The 18,958-nt window shown below is 39.2% G+C and overlaps 1 protein-coding gene across 1 annotated transcript; it reads left to right on the forward strand.

Moving 5' to 3' along the window:
* The first annotated feature begins 4,328 nt into the window (after positions 1-4,328).
* Positions 4,329-17,681, forward strand: LOC144691743 (uncharacterized). The gene is made up of 5 exons (XM_078560157.1): positions 4,329-4,491; positions 5,181-5,519; positions 5,610-5,693; positions 12,877-12,972; positions 15,241-17,681. The coding sequence occupies exons 1-5, from the start codon at positions 4,437-4,439 to the stop codon at positions 15,366-15,368; spliced, it is 702 nt and encodes a 233-aa protein (XP_078416283.1). The 5' UTR covers positions 4,329-4,436; the 3' UTR covers positions 15,369-17,681.
* The last annotated feature ends 1,277 nt before the right edge of the window (positions 17,682-18,958 follow it).

The following is an 18,958-nucleotide window of genomic DNA, read 5'->3' on the forward strand; positions in this document are numbered from 1 at the left end:
GCACAGGAAGGCCATCCACAGAACTCCCAGCCATGGATTTCATCAGGGTGGGGGCAGGTAGGCAGCAGACCCCCCGATCCCGCTGCCCTCCCACCTGATTAAATTCTCCCACCACCAAACTCACCACAGAGGAGCGCAAGAGAGTCTGCCGAGTGTACGTCATGGTGTTGTACTGGAATGTATGCATGTGAGTTCACGTGTGGGTGCATGAGTCAGTGAGCGGGGGTGCTTAACTGTTGAATATGGAACAACGGTTACACAGTTAAATAATTAAATGTACTCCACTAAGACATCGCAATTTACATGAAACTTGGAAAGACCTGCTCTTTCAATGCTTAGATTGCAGTCTCAGCCACAGTTTAACAGGCTAAGAGGAAACCCATTGTGGCATGCACAATTCTGCCATCTACTTTGTATAATAACATCCTAGCTAGCCTTACCCTGACAAGTTGATTGATAATGAACCTTCTTATCTGCTGCCCCATCTTTTAGCTCTTTATGTAGCATCATGACCTGCTGCTGAGTAACATGTATGATTCAACTCGGTGAAAGACACTCTTTGGTCAGCCCGAAATTTGTTGGTCTTCCAGTGCGAAGAGTTGTCCCTGACTGAGTATTGCAGGCTGGTACATTTTAAGGTCCAGGACTACGTGCTGAGGGACGCACTAAAGCTTGGGGCAACCACCGCAAAGACGCAATGGGGAAGGGTCGCTGTCTAAGGCCTTTCTGCCATAGTGCACCAAGGGGCTGGGAATTGCACAGGTCCCTCGGGCGGTACGACTCTCAAATATTGTATTTGGTGAATACTAAATGTATCATAATTGTATTGAAGCACTTCAGAGTGCAATATGATGTTTGTAGATAACTCCAATCCCATTGCACTGTCCGACTGTCAGTAATGGCCATATTGAAATGACTGTAATATTCATTGATTGTATTGAAGCACCTCGTGATCCATGTGTAAAAATTGAATATGATTGCACTTTTTGTGATGACCATTTAGAAATGTTTTGTAACGTTCTTTCTGATATTTTATGAATAAAGTATTTTTTTCCAAAAAAAAAATGTATGATTCTCTGTGAGGAGAGCGCCTTGGGCCCAAAGCAGTCAACCCTCTCTTTTGCTGCACTTCTTGCTGAAGTAGTTCATAAGCAGCATCTGAAAATGGAGATACCCTGCATTGTTGGAAATGATAATTGCAGCATTTAAGGGCTGCATACTATTTCCTGTCCACTTCCTCCAGCTGCTGATTGTGGGCCCCCTCAATCAGGTTCAATGTGGGTTAAAAGTTCCCTGTGAATACATGATGAAGCCAACCTCAGAAAATACCTCAAGGCCAACTTGCCGCAAAGCACTGGCCTCATGCTTTCTCGTGTCATTGTTATCGGGAGTGAAAACATTCCCAATTAATTCTGCCTCCATACATTTTTTTTAATTCATTCATGAGATGTGGGTGTCATTGGCCAGGCCTGCATTTACTGCCCATCCCTAATTGCCCTTGTTCAGAGGGCATTTAAGAGTCAGCCACATTGCTTTGAGTCTGGAGTCACACGTAGGCCAGACCAGGTAAGGACAGCAGATTTCCTTCCCTAAAGGAAATTATTGAACCAGGTGGGTTTTTACAACAATCAGCAATGTTTTCACGGTCATCATTAGGCCTTTAATTCCAGATTTTTATTGAATTCAACTTTCACCATCTGCTGCAGTGGGATTTGAACCCAGATCCCTAAAGCATTACCCTGAGTCTCTGGAATAGTACTTTCACTCATGCTTTTCATATGAATTAGGAGCAGGAGTAGGCCATTCAGCCCCTCAAGACTGTGCTGATATTCAGTAAGATCATGGCTGATCTGGTTGTGGCCTCAACTCCACTTTCCTGTCTATCCCCTATACCCTTAGATTCTTGATTGACAAGGGAGTCAATCTATCTCAGCCTTAAAGTACTCAATAACCCTGCCCCCACCCTTCTGTGGGGAAGAGTTCCACAGACCCATGACCCTCAGGGAAAAAAATTCTCCTCATCTTCATCTTAAAGGGGAGACCCCTTATTTTTAAATTGCATCCCTAGTCTCAAAACTCAAAACCTTAAAACAAGAATGCTGCCATATTCTATCCTCCACTAAATCTCTCTTGCTTATCATCTCAAGCTCGCGGACATAATTGGTTCCTGGTACCCAATGTCTCAAATTTCAAATTCTCTTATTTCTGTTTAAATCCATGGCCCATCCTCATTCCTATAACCGCCTCCTCCCAAATTCTCCATTCTTCTGACTGGGGCCTCTTTTGCAGTCCGCCATCCCTTTGCCCTACTATTGGTAGCCACGCCTTCAGCCAATGTCATCTCACGATCTGGAATTCCCTCCCAAAATGTCTCCCCACCTCCTTCTTCTCCTTTAAGACCCTACCTCTAATATCTTTTTCTTTGGTTTGGGGTCCATTTTTTTTCCTTACACCACTGTAAAGCATCTTGGACGTTTTTATGTTAATTTATAAGTGTGAATTGTTGCTTTGGTATAAAAGCTGTGTGACTTGCGCAGACTCTTCTATTGATCAGGATGGGGGATTGAACAGGGGGCTATTCTGCTTGCAACCCACTCACTGCCACATTCAGGATTCCACCCACCCCGTCTCACCATTGAAATGCTACCACCCTAATATGGGCAAGCATATATAATTCACAAGCGACAGACCAGGAAATGATGCATTTCCTGTCATCGGCAAGAATGCCAGAACAACCAGCATTTTAAAAGGAGAGGTTTTTCAGTTACTTTCTGTCGGTGTCTGCTTCGAAGGTCAAGTAAAATGATAAAAAGAAACAAGCAGAAATGGCAGTCTGGAAACATAAAGAGGAGGATAAATGAGAGATCTAGTAAGAAGCTAGATGCATGTAGGTGGGGAATGACTGGCAATGGGTGGGCAGATAGTCAGCCAGTCTCTGCAATAAGTGGGGTGCTGGTGAGTGTATAGTAAGTAATGTGTGATAATATTTATGGTTAGGTCACCTGAGCACAATAAACCACAGAGGCAAACCACTGCTAAAAACCTCATATGAATAGCCTCAGTAAAGATAGATTAAAATGCAAAAGTGAAAGGAATTTGCATGAGGACATTATACATAACCGTTTGACATTATTTTAAATCGGCATAGCACAGATTAATAACGACAATCTGCTACTACTGTGAGCGTCACAATCTGTGCAGAGGCCAAGTGCATGAAGCTGAAAGTTTGCACATCCACCCACCACTGCTTTCCACGTGGCCCCTCAGAGTGAGGGAGGAGTGGCTGACTGCCCATGTTTCCAGCATGATGTGCAAGAAGAATGGGGAGATTATTTTAGATAAAGGTAGGCGGCTCAGCTTTAAAAAATATGAGATGACTAATTAAGCCTAGAAGTTGATTTGTTTCTAATGGTCACCTGCTGAGTGAGTTCATCATAATTAGGGGCCATCTAAAGGTTTCCTGAGTCTAGTCTTACTAATGATAAGTCGCTGTGATTTGGGCATCATTATGAAAACTTAACCTATAAAATTAAAATCAGGGACACAGGCCTTAAAGCAATTTAATTTCAATGTTTTTCACTAATCTAATATTTTCACTATTACATACATTCCTCTGATTAAATAAATGCATTGTTATGATTTCTACAAATACAAATTGGATTTTGAGCCAAATGTGCTTTTTCACGCGTTTTAATCAGGAGGATTAGCACATTCTTGCACTTTGATAGTAAACACCTTGCAGAAAGAATACATAGGTGCTAATCTACCTAAGAAGCAAGGAAAGCATTTTAACCTTGCATAAAGAAGCATTTGGACAGAGTTAGAGGCCTCTTTAAAATTCAGGAATTCTAGTTCAATATGAGGACAGCAGGGTGAGATTGAAATTCACCCATGAATCAAACATTCTAGTATATTGGATGGTTTCTGCTGCAGTAGGCTGTGAGGTTTGTATTGCTAGCTAACGTAATTGTGCTGGGATTGTGTTCCCCTGCAGCAGGTCCCAACATGTTTTCTCCACTGTTACAGCAATAGCTCTGCTCTAACTAAATTTGAATGTGGACATGTTTTCCAGCAAATCTGCATCCCTGTCACCATAAAGATCTTACTCAGTAAAAAAAAATCATACCCTTTGAGCTTTTGAACTTCCGATATTCACCAATGCAGTTGCCCCCATAAAAGTGTGATACTGCAGGTTCTAATCCAGATCAAACTTTGTGTGGATAAGATTATTGATTTCATTTCAGAACACGTGCATATGAAGTGCAGGGTGATCACTTCCGCTTGTAGAGGAGAACGAATGGCAAGAAACTCATTTCAATATGTGTGGGTGCGACAGCTTTCATTGACATAAAGCCTGTCTAACCACACACGTATGCATCAACTTTGCTGAACTGACCATATTTTAGGTTTCAGAGCACCACTGAGACAACATCAGTATGACTTGTGTCGATAAAGTGGTAATGTTCAAGATATGCCTCTTGTTATTCGCAAGTAAGTGATCATTTTGCTTCTCAAAAATGAATTATCTTCCTTAGAGCAAAGAAGATTAAGAGGAGATTTGATCGAGGTATTCAAAATCATGAGCGGGTTTTGACAGAGTAACTTAAGAAAAAACTGTTTCCTCTGGGAAGTGGGCAGAGGACATCGATTTACAATTGGCAAAAGAACCAGAGGGGAGATGAGGAGAAATTATTTTGAGTTATGATCTAGAATTCATTGCCTGAAAGGATGGTGGAAGTGGACTCAATAGTACTTTCTAAAAGGATATTGGATATATTCTTGAAAATGAGATATTTGCGGGACTGTGGGGAAAGAGCAGGGTACTGTGACGCATTAGATAGCTCTTTTAAAGAACAAGCACAGAAGACTAGGGACACATGGCCGCCTTCTGTGATTTTTGATTTTATGACTCTGAGTGGTTAGAGTTGCGCTATCAGATGGTACATTCACAGTGTCTTTGACCAAGCTTCAGTCCACTGCATGATATGAATGTAAGATCTATAGTACTTTGTGCTAATTGAGTCAAAATATAGCACCTGAATTGTATTACTTCATCTCCTGCTGTTGTAATCTATTATGCTTGAATAAACACCTTAATCTTTTAACCAATTCAATGTAACATAGACAATTTCTGAATTAAAATACAGCCAATAGCATTATGTTTTTGTTTCTTTTTGCAGACCAGACATTGGCTCGATCACAGCAAACTGAAATATTAGAATCCCTCAATGCCACCATTGGAGAAAATGTGTTATTTTCTATAAACTCGAGATCTGTTGTGAATCGGTCGGTAGAATGGAAGTACAGTGACGGGTCAAGTCAAGCAAGCATCATAATGTTTGCCTTTAGTATACGCGATCTCAACATCTTTCCAAGTTACAAGCATCGTGTGCAAGTTTATGATAATGGCTCATTTTTATTGTCAAACGTTGAACTAAACGATACAGGATGTTATACAGTGACACTGGTAGATGCTTCAGGGAAAGAGGTAATGATAAAGAAAAGGTTGACAGTCATCGGTAAGTTTTCTGGGTGTTGGAAAGAAATCAAAATGGAAGCTTTGTTTCCCCTGGCTTTTTCTCATAACAGAATTCTGTGTCCTATTTTAGAAGCAGAAAGACAGGAAACCCTTGGGATTAATAATGGAGTAAATTGTTCAGAAAGTATTGGCATCAAAAACTGGAACATCATTGGTAAGATTGTAGCGTTGATTATTAACTCTGACTGATAAGGGCCATGCTTTGAATGGTTCGGAACCAAGTTCACCAGAATGGTATCAGGATTTAAAGGTTTATGTTATGAGGACTGGTTGTGTAAACTTGGCCTCTATTCCAGTTTAAAAAGTCAATGGATGATGCAATTGTGATGTTTAAAATGATAAAAAAAGGATGCGATTGAGTAAATACAGAGAAGCTATTTCATCTGGTGAGGGAAGCAACAACATGGGGGCACAATCTTAAAATTAGAACTATAGGTCATCCCGGAGTGAAATCAGGAAGCAACTTTTCACACAAATGGGTAATGCAAATCTGGAATTTTCTCCCTAAAAGGCTATGGACACTGGCCCAATTCAAATTTTCAAGGCTGCAATCATGAGATTTTTTTTATTATTTAAATTGATCAGATATTAAACAAAAGCAGGTAAATTAAGCTGAAGTACAGGTCTAATTTACTGTTTTGCCTGTCTGTTTATTCCAAGCAATTATATAACAAAACAAAATCAATTTAAAGTTTATTAATGATACCAGGGAGCATTCAGGTCTTGAAAGGGGTGTGATGTGTGTAGGGGGCTCTGATAATTGAGAGGAAACAATACAGTAATGTCAAAATTGACAGCTATAAGTAGCATTAATACTTTCATCAAACCAAGCTATCACATTGCTAAATAATAGTTTAATGACTTATAGGCTCAGGTTTAATATCACACACCCTATTTCACAGCCTGACTTCATACCAAATAAAAGAAAAAGACGACTTCCGGCGGGAATTTCCGCACCCTCCCGCCTCCGTGATCTTCTGGTCCCACCGGAGGTCAATGGGCTTCTGGCTGGGGCGCCGCCTTGCCTGCATTGGGTCCGGCCCGTGACAGGGCCAGAAAATCCCGGCCTTCATTTATATCTTTCAAATGCAGTCACTCTTGCAATTCAGGCAAAGCAGTAACAATTTATACACAGCAAGCTCAAACAAAGAGTAATGTGATAATAATCAGATAATCTGTTGCTGTGATGTTGATCGAGGAGTAAATAATGGTCAGGCCGGGCTGACTCCTCTTCTTCAAAATAGTGGAAGAGATTTTTTTACATCCACCTGAGAGGGCAGACAAGGCCCCAGTTTAACATCCTATCCAACATCTATCTAACATCTTCAACAGTGTCACACTCCCTCAGTACAGCACTGGGTCTTGTTTTTTCATGATCAAGTCCCAATATAGAACCCACAACCTTCAGATCTAGGGTCAAGAGTACTACCAACTGAGCCTCAGCTGACACTTGCACTCTCCAAGTTATGTTTTTTAATTTCGTTAAGTTGGTTAATTACAGAGCTTTTTAAATGGTTATGTTCTAGTTGATCATAGAATCATAGAATGGTTATAGCCCAGATGGAGGCCATTCAACTCATTTTGTCACCTAGTCCCACTCTCCAGACTCTTCCCTTTAGCCCTGCAATTCTTTTCTCTTCAGATAATTACCCAATTGTCTTTTGAAAGCCACGATTGAATCTGTCTTCACCACACTCTCAGGCAGTGTATTCCAGATCCTAACCACTCACTACATAAAGAAAAGTTTCCCACATGTCGACTTTGGTTCTTTTGTTATTCACCTTAATTTGGGGCCCTCTGATTCTCAACCATTCCACCAACGGGAACAGTTTCTCCCTATCTATTCTGTCCAGACCCCTCATAATTTTGAACACCTCTATCAAATCTCCTCTCAACCTTCTCTTGCCTAAGGAGAACAAGCCCACCTTCTCCAATGGAACGGTAATAACTTTATTTTAGTAGTTCAAACCGTGATGGTGCTAGCTTGTTATCAATTTCACATTTAGGAAGGAACCAGAGTGGAAACTAGGAGAATTTCTTTTTTACGCAGAGTTGTTAGGATCTGGAATGCACTGCCTGCAACGATATGGGAAGCAGATTCAATAGTAACTTTCAAAAGGGAACTGGCTATATAATTGAAAAGGAAAGAATTGCAGAACTATGGGGAAATAGCAGGCGAGTGGGACTAATTGGATTGCCCTTTCAAAGATCCAACACATGCACAATATAAGCTGAATGACTTCCTTCTTTGCTGTGTGATTCTATGAAATTTCTAATGATAATGCGCTTGATTGTCAAGGTTTGTTTTTACTTTAAACAATATTTTTTTTTTGATAAGGCTTCATATCAGCTGCTCTCCCACTACAAACTGTTGTGCATCATGATTAGTGTGAGACCATTTTCTCATAATAGCACATCAATGCACACTTGCCTCTTTCATGCTACATTTCTGGCATTAGATCTATAACCAGGATGTGGCAATGATGTCAATAACATAAAGATAAAAGCAGCCTTAAACAAATAAAAACAGAACATTCTGTAAATATGCATTAGAGTGATTAACATTTCAAAGACAAAGATAGGTTAAGATTTTGAATGGCCTCCCAAAAAGTATCTTCAAAATAACAATATCTAATTAATGATCTGTCCTACCAAAATCATGTTGTCAAAATGTAAAACCAAAGTAAAACCATTATCTATTTCTATTCCGATTAATAATCACTTGAAAGTAAGAGGCAATGGACTTGTATTTTAAAGTGACAGTCCCATAAAATTGGTTACATTACATTTTGGAAATGTCATTTTTTTTCAATATAATGGGTCCTTCTAACTGTTGTAGGTAAATATTACTGACTCCCCCATAACAATTACTGTATTGCTGCTTTGTTTCACTTTAGCTTAAAAATACTTATCTTGCTCAAGCAGCTGGACTTAAGAACATAGGAATAGGAGTAAAGGAACTTGGAGTAGGCCATTCAGTCCCTCGAGGCTGTTCCACCATTCAGTTAGATCATGGCTGATCCGTACCTCAACTCCATTTACCCATTACATTTAAATATCTTCAATAAATTATGGGGTGATGGGTGTTAAATATAATACCTTACGGGTAAATATTTATTCACACACTCATTTTCAGTCTGAGAGTTAATCTTAATTTTCTTTTCTTTTTTTATTTTTAATGGATGAAAAATTGCATAGAATTATTATATATATATCTACACACACATAATATATACTTATATGCATGCACATATATAGTGTGTAAATTATATATATCTATATTATATACACACATTTACTTATGTATACGGTCTTTTTTCTGTCACTATTTCCATTAATAACTGAAATAGTGATATAAATTACTTTGTACTGTAGTACTTGTTAGGTCTCTTTGTGAGCTATAAATGTACTGAAAGGCTTTAATTATGATTTCAAGTCCTGTACTCTGTAAATTTATGTTTGGCATTTGTTTTTTGGTTATTGCTTGCCAATTGCAATTTTTCTTAATTGACTTTTGTTTCACTGATAAGTGGGACTTGGCTTAAAATTATATTGTTGATAAAATTAATTGATTGTTGATACAAGTTACCAAGTTATAAAAGGCTTTGCAAGTCCTGAGAAAGGTGCAGAGAGGAACAAAATAAATGGAAAGGGAATGTGCTTTGAGAAAAAGGTGAACAAAAAGCTCAGTTTCTACAGTCTAGGTAAGCAAAAGATAAGGTTAGATTTCATCGAATACACAAAATATCAAATGGCTTAGATGAGGTAACTCCTGAATGCTACTTTAAAATAAAACAGGATAGTAAGACAATTGGCTGTTAATATAAACTTAGAAGTAAATTCAGATCAGGAGCAATTTCTTAATTCCGAGGTTTCCAAATGCCTGAAATAATGTAGCCGTATTGGATGCTATTCTCTCAGTTACAATACCAAGCTAAGATCTGGCGAAATACTCTTTCCCTTTCTTTGACTTCCATAACATTATAAATGTGGGACTATAGATGCCTATATATTATTAAAAATACAGATACATATATAAAATGCCTTTACATAAATTGTTGAAAATAAATTTCAAAATGTACAAATTTCTCATTATAACAACTTACTTAATAGAAGTTCTATTAAAATCCAGTGGAAGATATCAAGTAAGGTCTATCTTAGGAGCCAATTCTCTGGCCCCAACAAGAATTATAACAACAAATTAACTGTAGGTTTCATCCAATCTAAAGTTGATTTCAGCTCCATTCCAGTCTTCCCTTCTTAGTGGAGCTGTCTTAGAACATTATGACAAATCGTCTTCAGTTTTCCTTGGCTTTTGACTGAGACAATCAGTTGAAATATTGCAGAGGAATTCGCCAAAAATGCTAAAAGATAAGGTTAAGCTAGAAATCCAATTATATATCTGGAATTCAATGCTTAGCGGTATAATGCAGCCACCAATGATCATCAGTGTACTGAGCAATTCTTTTCATATTTGATAGCAACATGTTTACAGTCACTTGGGGTTTCCAATGTGATTAATGATTGATAAGCATTTTTAAAGATTTCAATGTACAAAATATAATCAACAGGGGATCCATTGAAGGGAGAATTCATTCCACTGGTGAGGAAGGCATACTGTGAAAATTTTGAAAATATTAGGTAGAAAAAGATGGGGCTGCCCTGCATCTCTCCAGGGGGAAATAATTACTGCAGTTGACAATTTTAGAGAAATCCTAATTGCATTTGTGGAAATGTTGCCTGTTCAGGATTTCCAACAAAATTGGACCAGAATAGATTGTGATTTTACTAGAAGTAGCAAACAGAGGAGATCTTCAATAATGTACTAATAACATTGCTGTAATGAATGATCGACAATCTTCTTAATCTGTCACCATTTAAGTCCACTGTTGCTTTAAAGTAAGTTCGTATCTATCTACATGAAATGGATAAAAACTCATTTTTTAAAAATTTATACATTATCAAAGATATTCCTCAAAAGTCTGGACAAATTTCCATTATTTTTCCATTTAACTTTTTTTCTCCCTATAAGACCATAAGACATAGGAGCAGAAGTAGGCCATTTGGTCCATCGAGCCTGCTTCACCATTCAATGAGATCATGGCTGATCTGATAATCCTCAGCTCCACTTTCCTGTCTTATCCCCATAACCCTTGATTCCCTTATTGATTAAAAATCTGTCTGTCTATCTCCACCTTGAATACACTTAACGACCTAGTTTCTACAGCCCTCTGCGGCAAAGAATTCCACAGATTCACGATCCTCTGAGAGAAGAAATTCCTTCTCATTTCTGTCTTAAATGGGTGACCCTTTACTTTGAGATTATGCCCTCTGGTCCTAGACTCTCCCAAAAGGGAAACAACTTCTCAGCATCTACCCTGTCAAGCACCCTAAGAATCTTATATGTTTCAATAAAGTCGCTTCTCATTCTTCTAAACTCCAATGAGTGCAGGCCAAACCTACACAACCTCTCCTCATAAGGAAATCTCTCCATACCCGGAATCAACCTAGTGAACCTTCTCTGGACTGCATCCAATGCCTCCCTACTGTACTGATAGTCAAAAATGTTTAAATTAAATGAACTGATTAGTAATTTGAGGCAGGAGGACTGTTTGAAAGCAATAGCTGAATAACACAATAAAATATTCAGCAGAATCCTGACAGTTCTACAAAGGTGGCTCTGCCTAAAAATCAGATGATGAATAATTGGGTATAGAAATTAGCCATAAAAAACTATCGACCTTTGAATGGGTCTAGTTAATAATTCCTCCTGTTTAATTTCTGGCCCAGGAGAATTCAACAAAGCTCAAAATTCACAAAGGCAAACTTCAGGACTATCTAACAGTTTCACAAAAACACAGCAGCAGATTAAACGTGACTTGTTCTCATTCGCACTAGTTGAATCAGTGTTACAGAATTTTACCTGAAGTCTCTGTCTGGGCTAAGATCAGCCCTGCAATTTGCACACATGTGCAGAGATTGTACTTATTTGACAACGAGGGTAATTCTGACGTTGTGCGATAGTACAACAGTGATGGTAGTTTATCCACCTCATATTCTGCATCACTCCTAATTTTCTCTACATTTGGAAATAAAAATTGGGAAAGGTACAGATTTGATGTTATCACTTTGATACTATCACACAAAATCAAAATTACCCCAGGGCAGGATCTTCAGCTGGGCGTGCGGGCGTGTGCCCAATGAGGGGAAAATCCTGCCCCTGGTGTATGTTATATCTGGAGAGATGGGGCTCGATGGTGCAGGGAGTAGATTGTCATTGATTGTTTTCTGTACAAGATGAGGCTGAAAATAAAAACAGTTATCTGTGTGTTGTACATCCTGATACACACAAAAACTCATTATCATACCATGTACCATGTACACCATTGAGTAAATAAAAATCCTTAAGTTAAGTATGGATGAGTAAGGCCATGCAATCAGTCCCAGTCCTGCCTCCATTGAGACCCACTCTTCCACAAGCACCACTTCCAGCTGTCTTGAGTAAATCCAAAATTTTGGCTTCCTTGCCCTACCCAGGAAAATTATTGCAAGGATTAATTATTCCATGTTTGAAGAGGTGATTCGGCCTTAACAGCAGTCCTGAACTAGCCTGAATCATTTATTGTTTCAAATTAAAACATTATGTACCATCTAATCCTCTCAAAGCAGAACCAAAACAGCTTTTAGGTAGCCAACCACACCAGCAGAAGATACAATTAAAATCACTATTCCCAATGAATGTGACAGCAGTTTTCTGATATTGTAATCACAGTATCAACATTCATATCAGAATGGCCTAATGTGACTTTTAAACCAGTAGAGCTGGCTTCAGCTTGGTATTTTGCTCAGGTCAAAACAGATTCATGTGAGCGAAACATAATATATGCCTTTGGAGTTCATGATTGTGTTCTTGGACACTCGTAGATTTTTCTAAAGTGAGATAATTCAAATAGGTATTCTGTTTTTTCTAAACATTTCATGGGTGCAATAAATATATATATACTAATAGTTATGCATTATATATCCTTTTACCAGAAAAAAAAAGCCTTTGCTCTCTTTGAAAATAAGCAAGCATTTACTCTTTGTTCACTTTTTCCATTTTGCCGCTGGAATGCTTTTAATAACTGTCCTACTTAGTTCCTTGGCTGTTGTTTAGTGGGACTTGCTGAAACTTGAAACTGATATAAAATTGGTACAGATTGCTGGAAAAGCATTGCTGCAGTTTCAACCTTAGTAATACACCACCATGCCCCTAAATGACTGAGAGGCACTTCATTCTCTGCCAGTAATTTTTTTAATATTGAGTTTGCATTTTGTTTCCCCCCACCCCACCATAGGCATTTCGACTGGTGTCGCTGTGGTTGGAATGTGTGCAATTTGTGCTGTAGTTGTATATTTCATAAGGAGAAGGAAGCAGGAAGATACAGAAGATGGTAAGTGAGGTTCTTGCCTTTCTGAAGATGCTTTAATAGAAAGACACTTTGACACATCAATTCAATTGGTAGGACAGAATTTGAATATCGCTGAAAAGAGAGACATGTTGACAAAGCTTTTCATCTTGTACTCATCAGGACAAATGCAAGAATGCCAAATTTCAAATTATCACAACAGTTTTTATTATAGAGAAAAGGATGCTGATTAGTTGGCAAGTCAACTCTGATAAGCCAAGGCCCATAGAAAAAGCAACGAGGAACTTTAGGCTCCCCAAGCTCCCAGCTCATTAAAAAAAGGCACAAGGCTTGAACATATTCCTTTCATTTGCAGAGGATGGGCCCGTGCATATGAATGTATGTCGCAGCTCATAATGATCAGTCGCGTTTGTAATATGACTCATTAACCCTTGATAGAAACGGCATACATTCAGATATCTCTTCATGAATTTCACAAAACTCTTCTTGCAATCATTAGATGTCAAATGAGACAGCAGGCTTCTGAATTCAATAATGGTTTCCTAAAGGGGCCAAAAAACATTTCAGGAAAAGCATTGTCACACCCCGATGTCTCACTCAGCATTGCGAGAGCTTTCATGGATATGATTAGATGGATAAAAATAGGAGCAGGTGAGAGCAGCCCCACCCAGCTGGATGACAGTAGAGAGATGTTGGAGGTGAATGGTGTGGCCAACTGTGTCAAAGGCTGCAGGCAGGCAGGTCAAGAAGGATGAAGGGGGAATTTCCCTTTATCAGTCACATGATTTTGATAAGAGCTGTTTTGGTATTACAGCAGATATCATAATGGAAAAGATAGTTGGGTGGATTGTACAATGGGCAATTGAACCACTAAAGCTTGAGGCAGCCGCCACAAAGACGCAATGGGGAAAGGTCACGCTCTAAGACCTTTCAGCCATAGTGCACCAAGAGGCTGGGAATTGTATAGAACCCTCTGGCTGTATGACTCACATTGAATGAATGGAGTGAATACTACATGTATCACAATTGTATCGAAACACCTCAGAGTGCAACATGATCTATTTAGATAACTTAAATACCATTGCACTGTCTGTCTGTGATGACCATGTTGAAATGCCTGGAATGTTCATTGATCGTATTGAAGCACCTCATGATCTATGTGGAAAACTTGAATATGATTGCACTTTTTCTGATGGTCGTTTTTAAATGTTTTATAATGTTCTTTTAGATATTTTATGAATAAAGTACATTTTTCAAAAAAACATGGGCAATTGAACCAGTACCAGCCATTTTCAGCCACTGCTGTTGGTCAAAATCAGTCCATATAGGAAATTCATCCAAAATGGTAATAGAGATGCGCAACAAATTACCATGAAAAGCTATTGAAAAAAATTAGTGTCAATGAGTACAAGAGAAAATAATTGTGTTTTTTGGAGAGAAGAGATATGTGGTGAAAAAATTTGATTAAGATCAACCAAAAAGTGGATTTGGTCTAAATGTATTTTCTATTTCTAGGCCGGAATCCTCTGGTCGGTAAGCGGGGTCGGGCCCCATTCGCCGACACGTAAAGTGACGCGCAGTGACGTCGGGCGTGCATCCCGATGTCACCACGCGTCATTCCGGTCTTCAGTTCGGCAGGCACGCACCGGAGTCGGTTGTGCGCCCGCAGAACTGTCAAAGGCCTATTAAGGCTATTTAAAAACCACTTCACTCAATTAACAGGGCTGCCCGTCCAACCTTAAGGTTGGCGGGCAGGCAAAGAGCCCAGGCAGTCTTTGCATTTGTCATGATACCTCATCCACGGGCGGGATGAGGTTTCATGAAGTATTTATAAATTGAATAAAAAATTTTATTAAAATTCATTGACATGTCCCAGCTCATGTGACAGTGTCACATGAGTGGACATGTCTTAATTTTTTTTTCTTTATTTAAATTTTTCATAATTAAAAGGGAGCGCAGGCCCCGACTCAACCTCCACCCCTCCACCGCACAGGGAGCGCTCAGCGCTTCCGGGTGCGGGTCACGCTGGGCGGGCCTTAATTGGCTCGCCCACATAAAATGGCAGCGCGCAGCCAATCGCGGGCGGCAATCGGCTGTGCACCCGCCCACACCCGCTCCCGCTCAGCCCCCCGATGGGTAGAAGATTCTCCCCCTAATGTTTCCTAAATTGCTATATACATTTGTTCTACAACAGCCAATAGGAGGATAATTTTTTAATTTGTAATCTGGTTATAGAGATTGCAGCCAGAATATTGACAATGAAAATCACTACTTTTCTCATTTTTATTACAGTGATTCAAGATTTAAAGAGCAACGAGAATTTAAATAGTAACGCTCCAATGGTCGTTTATTTAACTTATGTTGGCACATTTCCTAACTATGGAAAGTCTTGTCAAACAAATCCTTTGGATCAAACGTGACCAGAGTTTTGCTGTGCAATGTGTTTGATAAACTTGTCTATGTTATTTAAAAATGTACAATGGAACCTCAATCAACTGCACCCCAGTTATCCGCCTTCTTAATTATTCACAAAAAGTTTTGGGAAGGGTGCATGCCACGGAAATAGATAAAATATCAGCTCAAAGATCCCCTTGCATCCACCTGCTGGTAGAACCATCACAATCCTAAAAAAGATGTCAAAGAATACTCCTCAAACATGGACTTTCTCAGCCATAAAGGTATCATATCCTTATCTTCAACAATCTTCCATTGCTAATAACCACAACACTGAGCTAAGTACAGTTTGCCTGTTTAAATGGGCCTGTGTTTAATGGGCTCCTGAGCTGGTGAGCAGGCCACACATGGGAGTTAATTTAAAGCCAATCCCACCCATTGGGAAACTGATGTGATCAGATCGACTGCCCATTCCACACCCTGCTAAAGGTCAATGATAAGTAAATCTAGGTGATGTGTAAAATGAACAGCTGATCTGATCACGTTAGTTACCCTCCAGATGGGTTAGTTTAAGATTTCCCCCCTGCTGAAACTAACACTACCCCAGTGCAGTCAACAGCTAGTTTTGTGTCCACATACTGTCTCCACCAAACAAGTCCATTTAAATAGGCAGGCCATGCATTGATTTTACAGCTGCCAATTCTACACTGCCGATTTTAGTAGGGACACAATTGTGGAGGCAAGTGATTGCTACCCTGAGTGCTTACCCCTACAGCTCGGAGGCCTATGGTTAGCACTGAGAAAATATAGTTTACCCATCTTTCTTCAGTCACTGGTGGATCCAGCAGGGATTACAAATGCGTGTGGAGAGGGGAATGTGAGATGAAAAGGCATCTGCAAGCCTCCAACTGGCTCCATAGCAACCAAAATAAAAGAACCTCATTTTGAATTCGTAAGGTGAAAATGCTTTGCCTGGTGTTTTGTTAAGTCTATGGGTTGCTGTTGCCTTAATGGAGATTAGTTTGGGAATTTGTTAAAAGTTATGATAGTAGTGATTTGTAGCCATGTGTATATATATTTTTAACCTGTGTAAATTAATACATTGTTTCATGCAGTTTAATGTAAAATCTCAAGAACTGATGGTCTGATTCCTGAATTTAGAGTCGCATCTCAAACATAACACTTAAAATTATAGGTTATGACAGTGGTTTAAAGTTTCCCTCTGGGATTTTTAAATAACTCCGCTTTACCAAAGGTATGGCCATAACAATTGTGGATCTGTTCATTAACTGTTTCAGTGCTAACTAATCTTACAAAATAATAAAGGGAAATGCTTTTGTAGAGGTCTCTGGTAGACTAGCGAGAAGAAACAGGCCATTCAAAATTCAAATCAACATTAATTGCTGAACTCTCAAATCTATGCTAATTTCTCATACCTACCAGAGGAGAGCCCTTTATGAAAGATAATCAAATATTTGCATACTTTCATCATAACAAATTAAAAAGAGATTCTTAAATCAGCCAGATTTACAGTACTGATAAAGACGTTTACTGATATATGACCTGTTTTAGTTTGTGCGTCCTTATGTTAAACTGGATTGAATAAGTTTTGTGATTGGGCATCAAGGTGATTCCAGTCTTGGACCTGCTGCCTGAATGTTTTATTCATTATAAACAGACTTTCCAAGTTACAGTATCAAATTGTTCCACGTGATATTAGTGTCTTAAAATTGGGCTCAATGGAAATTAACATGAAAATGCTCAACACATTGATATGATTTTTTTGTCATCTAGTTTTCTGGATATAATAACTCTTTTGTTTTAGACTGTTTAGTGACTCGGGTTAAAGCGTTGACAATGGAATTTTACACAAGCAGGTTAAGTAGCTGCATACTAAAATGTCAATTCCCCAATTTCAAAGAAAAGGTTTATTAACCAATTCTGAGAGTTTTCTAACACTGTAAAACATTTGTTTTTGTGAAATTGAAAGTGTCTCCCTTTGTTTTTAATGTACAGTTTTGGTTTACTAATCTTTCACTTCTTATTCAATTGTTAGTATATTTGTATACAATAAAACCTGAGCACTTCTGACATGAAGTAAACCCCACCCTCACCCCTCACCTTTGTTAATTTTGTATACTGGAAGTATGAAGTACAGAGGTCAGAAATGTCCTGTGGAACACAATCTATTTCTTAGACATCTAATTGTACTTTGTTTAATTGGGTATTTCGAACATGATTCAATTGAATTAAAACTGTGATATTCATATATAAATTAACATTGTTTTGATTTTGATGCACACTAAGCTGGTATTTAATAAACTGAACCCTTATCCTTATTGCATGACCCATGCTTATGTTATTTTGAAGGAATTAACTCAATCTCGGGGCATGATACAGATGTATAGTATCGTCTTACTAAAGTAATTTAAACATAACTGTTGGTGGGCAGTAAACAAAATAAAAAATCTCAATATGTAAATTGAATACATTGAACTCACTATGATATTAAATGAATGGCAAAGCATTATGAGATCATTTACAAGCTGTAAACAAGATGTACAAAACAAAACCAGCTATTTTCACCTTTTTACTCATTGTAAATTGTTAGTGATGCTATTGCTGCATCAGATACTTTGGACCAGATCTTCGCTATCAAGGCAGGTAACTCGATTTGGGATGCTTCCTGATTTGGCAGTCCTGCCTCGGTCAGACGTGCCCCGTCAGACACAATTTTCGCTCTGGGAGGACAGGTGCAGGATGGAGTTAGGCCCAATGCCCCCAGAAGTAGATTGGAGGCGGTCACAGGGACGACCAAGTCTCGAGGCGGGCTGTTTAACAGGCCCTCTTTGGTTCTCTGGCACTTCATCCAGTTTTTTGGTTGTATTTTAGTCTCTCTAGCCCTCATCCCTCACACTCCGTGACCACCTACCCCCATGCCACCTTCATGCTAACTCATGCCTGCTACCCAACCCAAATGGCCCCTTATCCCTCCATGCTACCTCATGGCAATTCCATGCCCATTCACCCAGTATACACACTGTACAGAACTAATGAACCCCATAGTAACAATGGCAAATGTGCAACTGATTAAAAAACATCCGTCCATAGTTTTCTTTAAAAATCTGCTATTGCTGCAACTGTACATAAGTGTCAATCAACCAGAGCTTTAAAGTATCAATAACAGAAGCTACAAGCACTTGACACCTCGTTAACTTGTGCAAATAAACATTGAGCCATTGACAAAAGAGATCACAGAAAAAATAGCTTGTTGTAACAGAATAAAGCTGTCAATCTTCTCTGCACTTGTGTCGACAAACTCCCTCACATGGGGCTGGATGTTATGCTCCTTGCCAGTGGGTTTGAAGGTGAGGAGGCTCATAAAATGCGATGCATGGCCTTCCTGCCACCTACTCGCACCCCACCCCCTGCCCCCCCACCCTCCTCCCCCCCCCCCCACACGATAATTCCCATTTACCAATGTTGGTGGAGACATCCTCAAACCTATTGAGACCCTTAAGTGGCCAATGGCCATTTAAGTACCTCATCCTGTCTCCACTGCTATTTTACCTGCAGCATAGTGAGGCCCATGCCAAGCGGGTAGCCCAGAAGCTTT

This window comes from Cetorhinus maximus, chromosome 16 (assembly GCF_964194155.1).
Source record: "Cetorhinus maximus chromosome 16, sCetMax3.hap1.1, whole genome shotgun sequence".
Taxonomy (NCBI): Eukaryota; Metazoa; Chordata; class Chondrichthyes; order Lamniformes; family Cetorhinidae; genus Cetorhinus; species Cetorhinus maximus.

What these genes read in the sequence shown, in the direction of transcription:
- LOC144691743 (XM_078560157.1), top strand. Translation starts at nt 4,437, where the DNA reads ATGACTTGTGTCGATAAAGTGGTAATGTTCAAGATATGCCTCTTGTTA. An exon ending in ATGCCTCTTGTTATTCGCAA is followed by an intron (nt 4,492 to 5,180) that starts GTAAGTGATCAT and finishes TTCTTTTTGCAG; the next exon opens with ACCAGACATTGGCTCGATCA. An exon ending in CAAAAACTGGAACATCATTG is followed by an intron (nt 5,694 to 12,876) that starts GTAAGATTGTAG and finishes ACCCCACCATAG; the next exon opens with GCATTTCGACTGGTGTCGCT.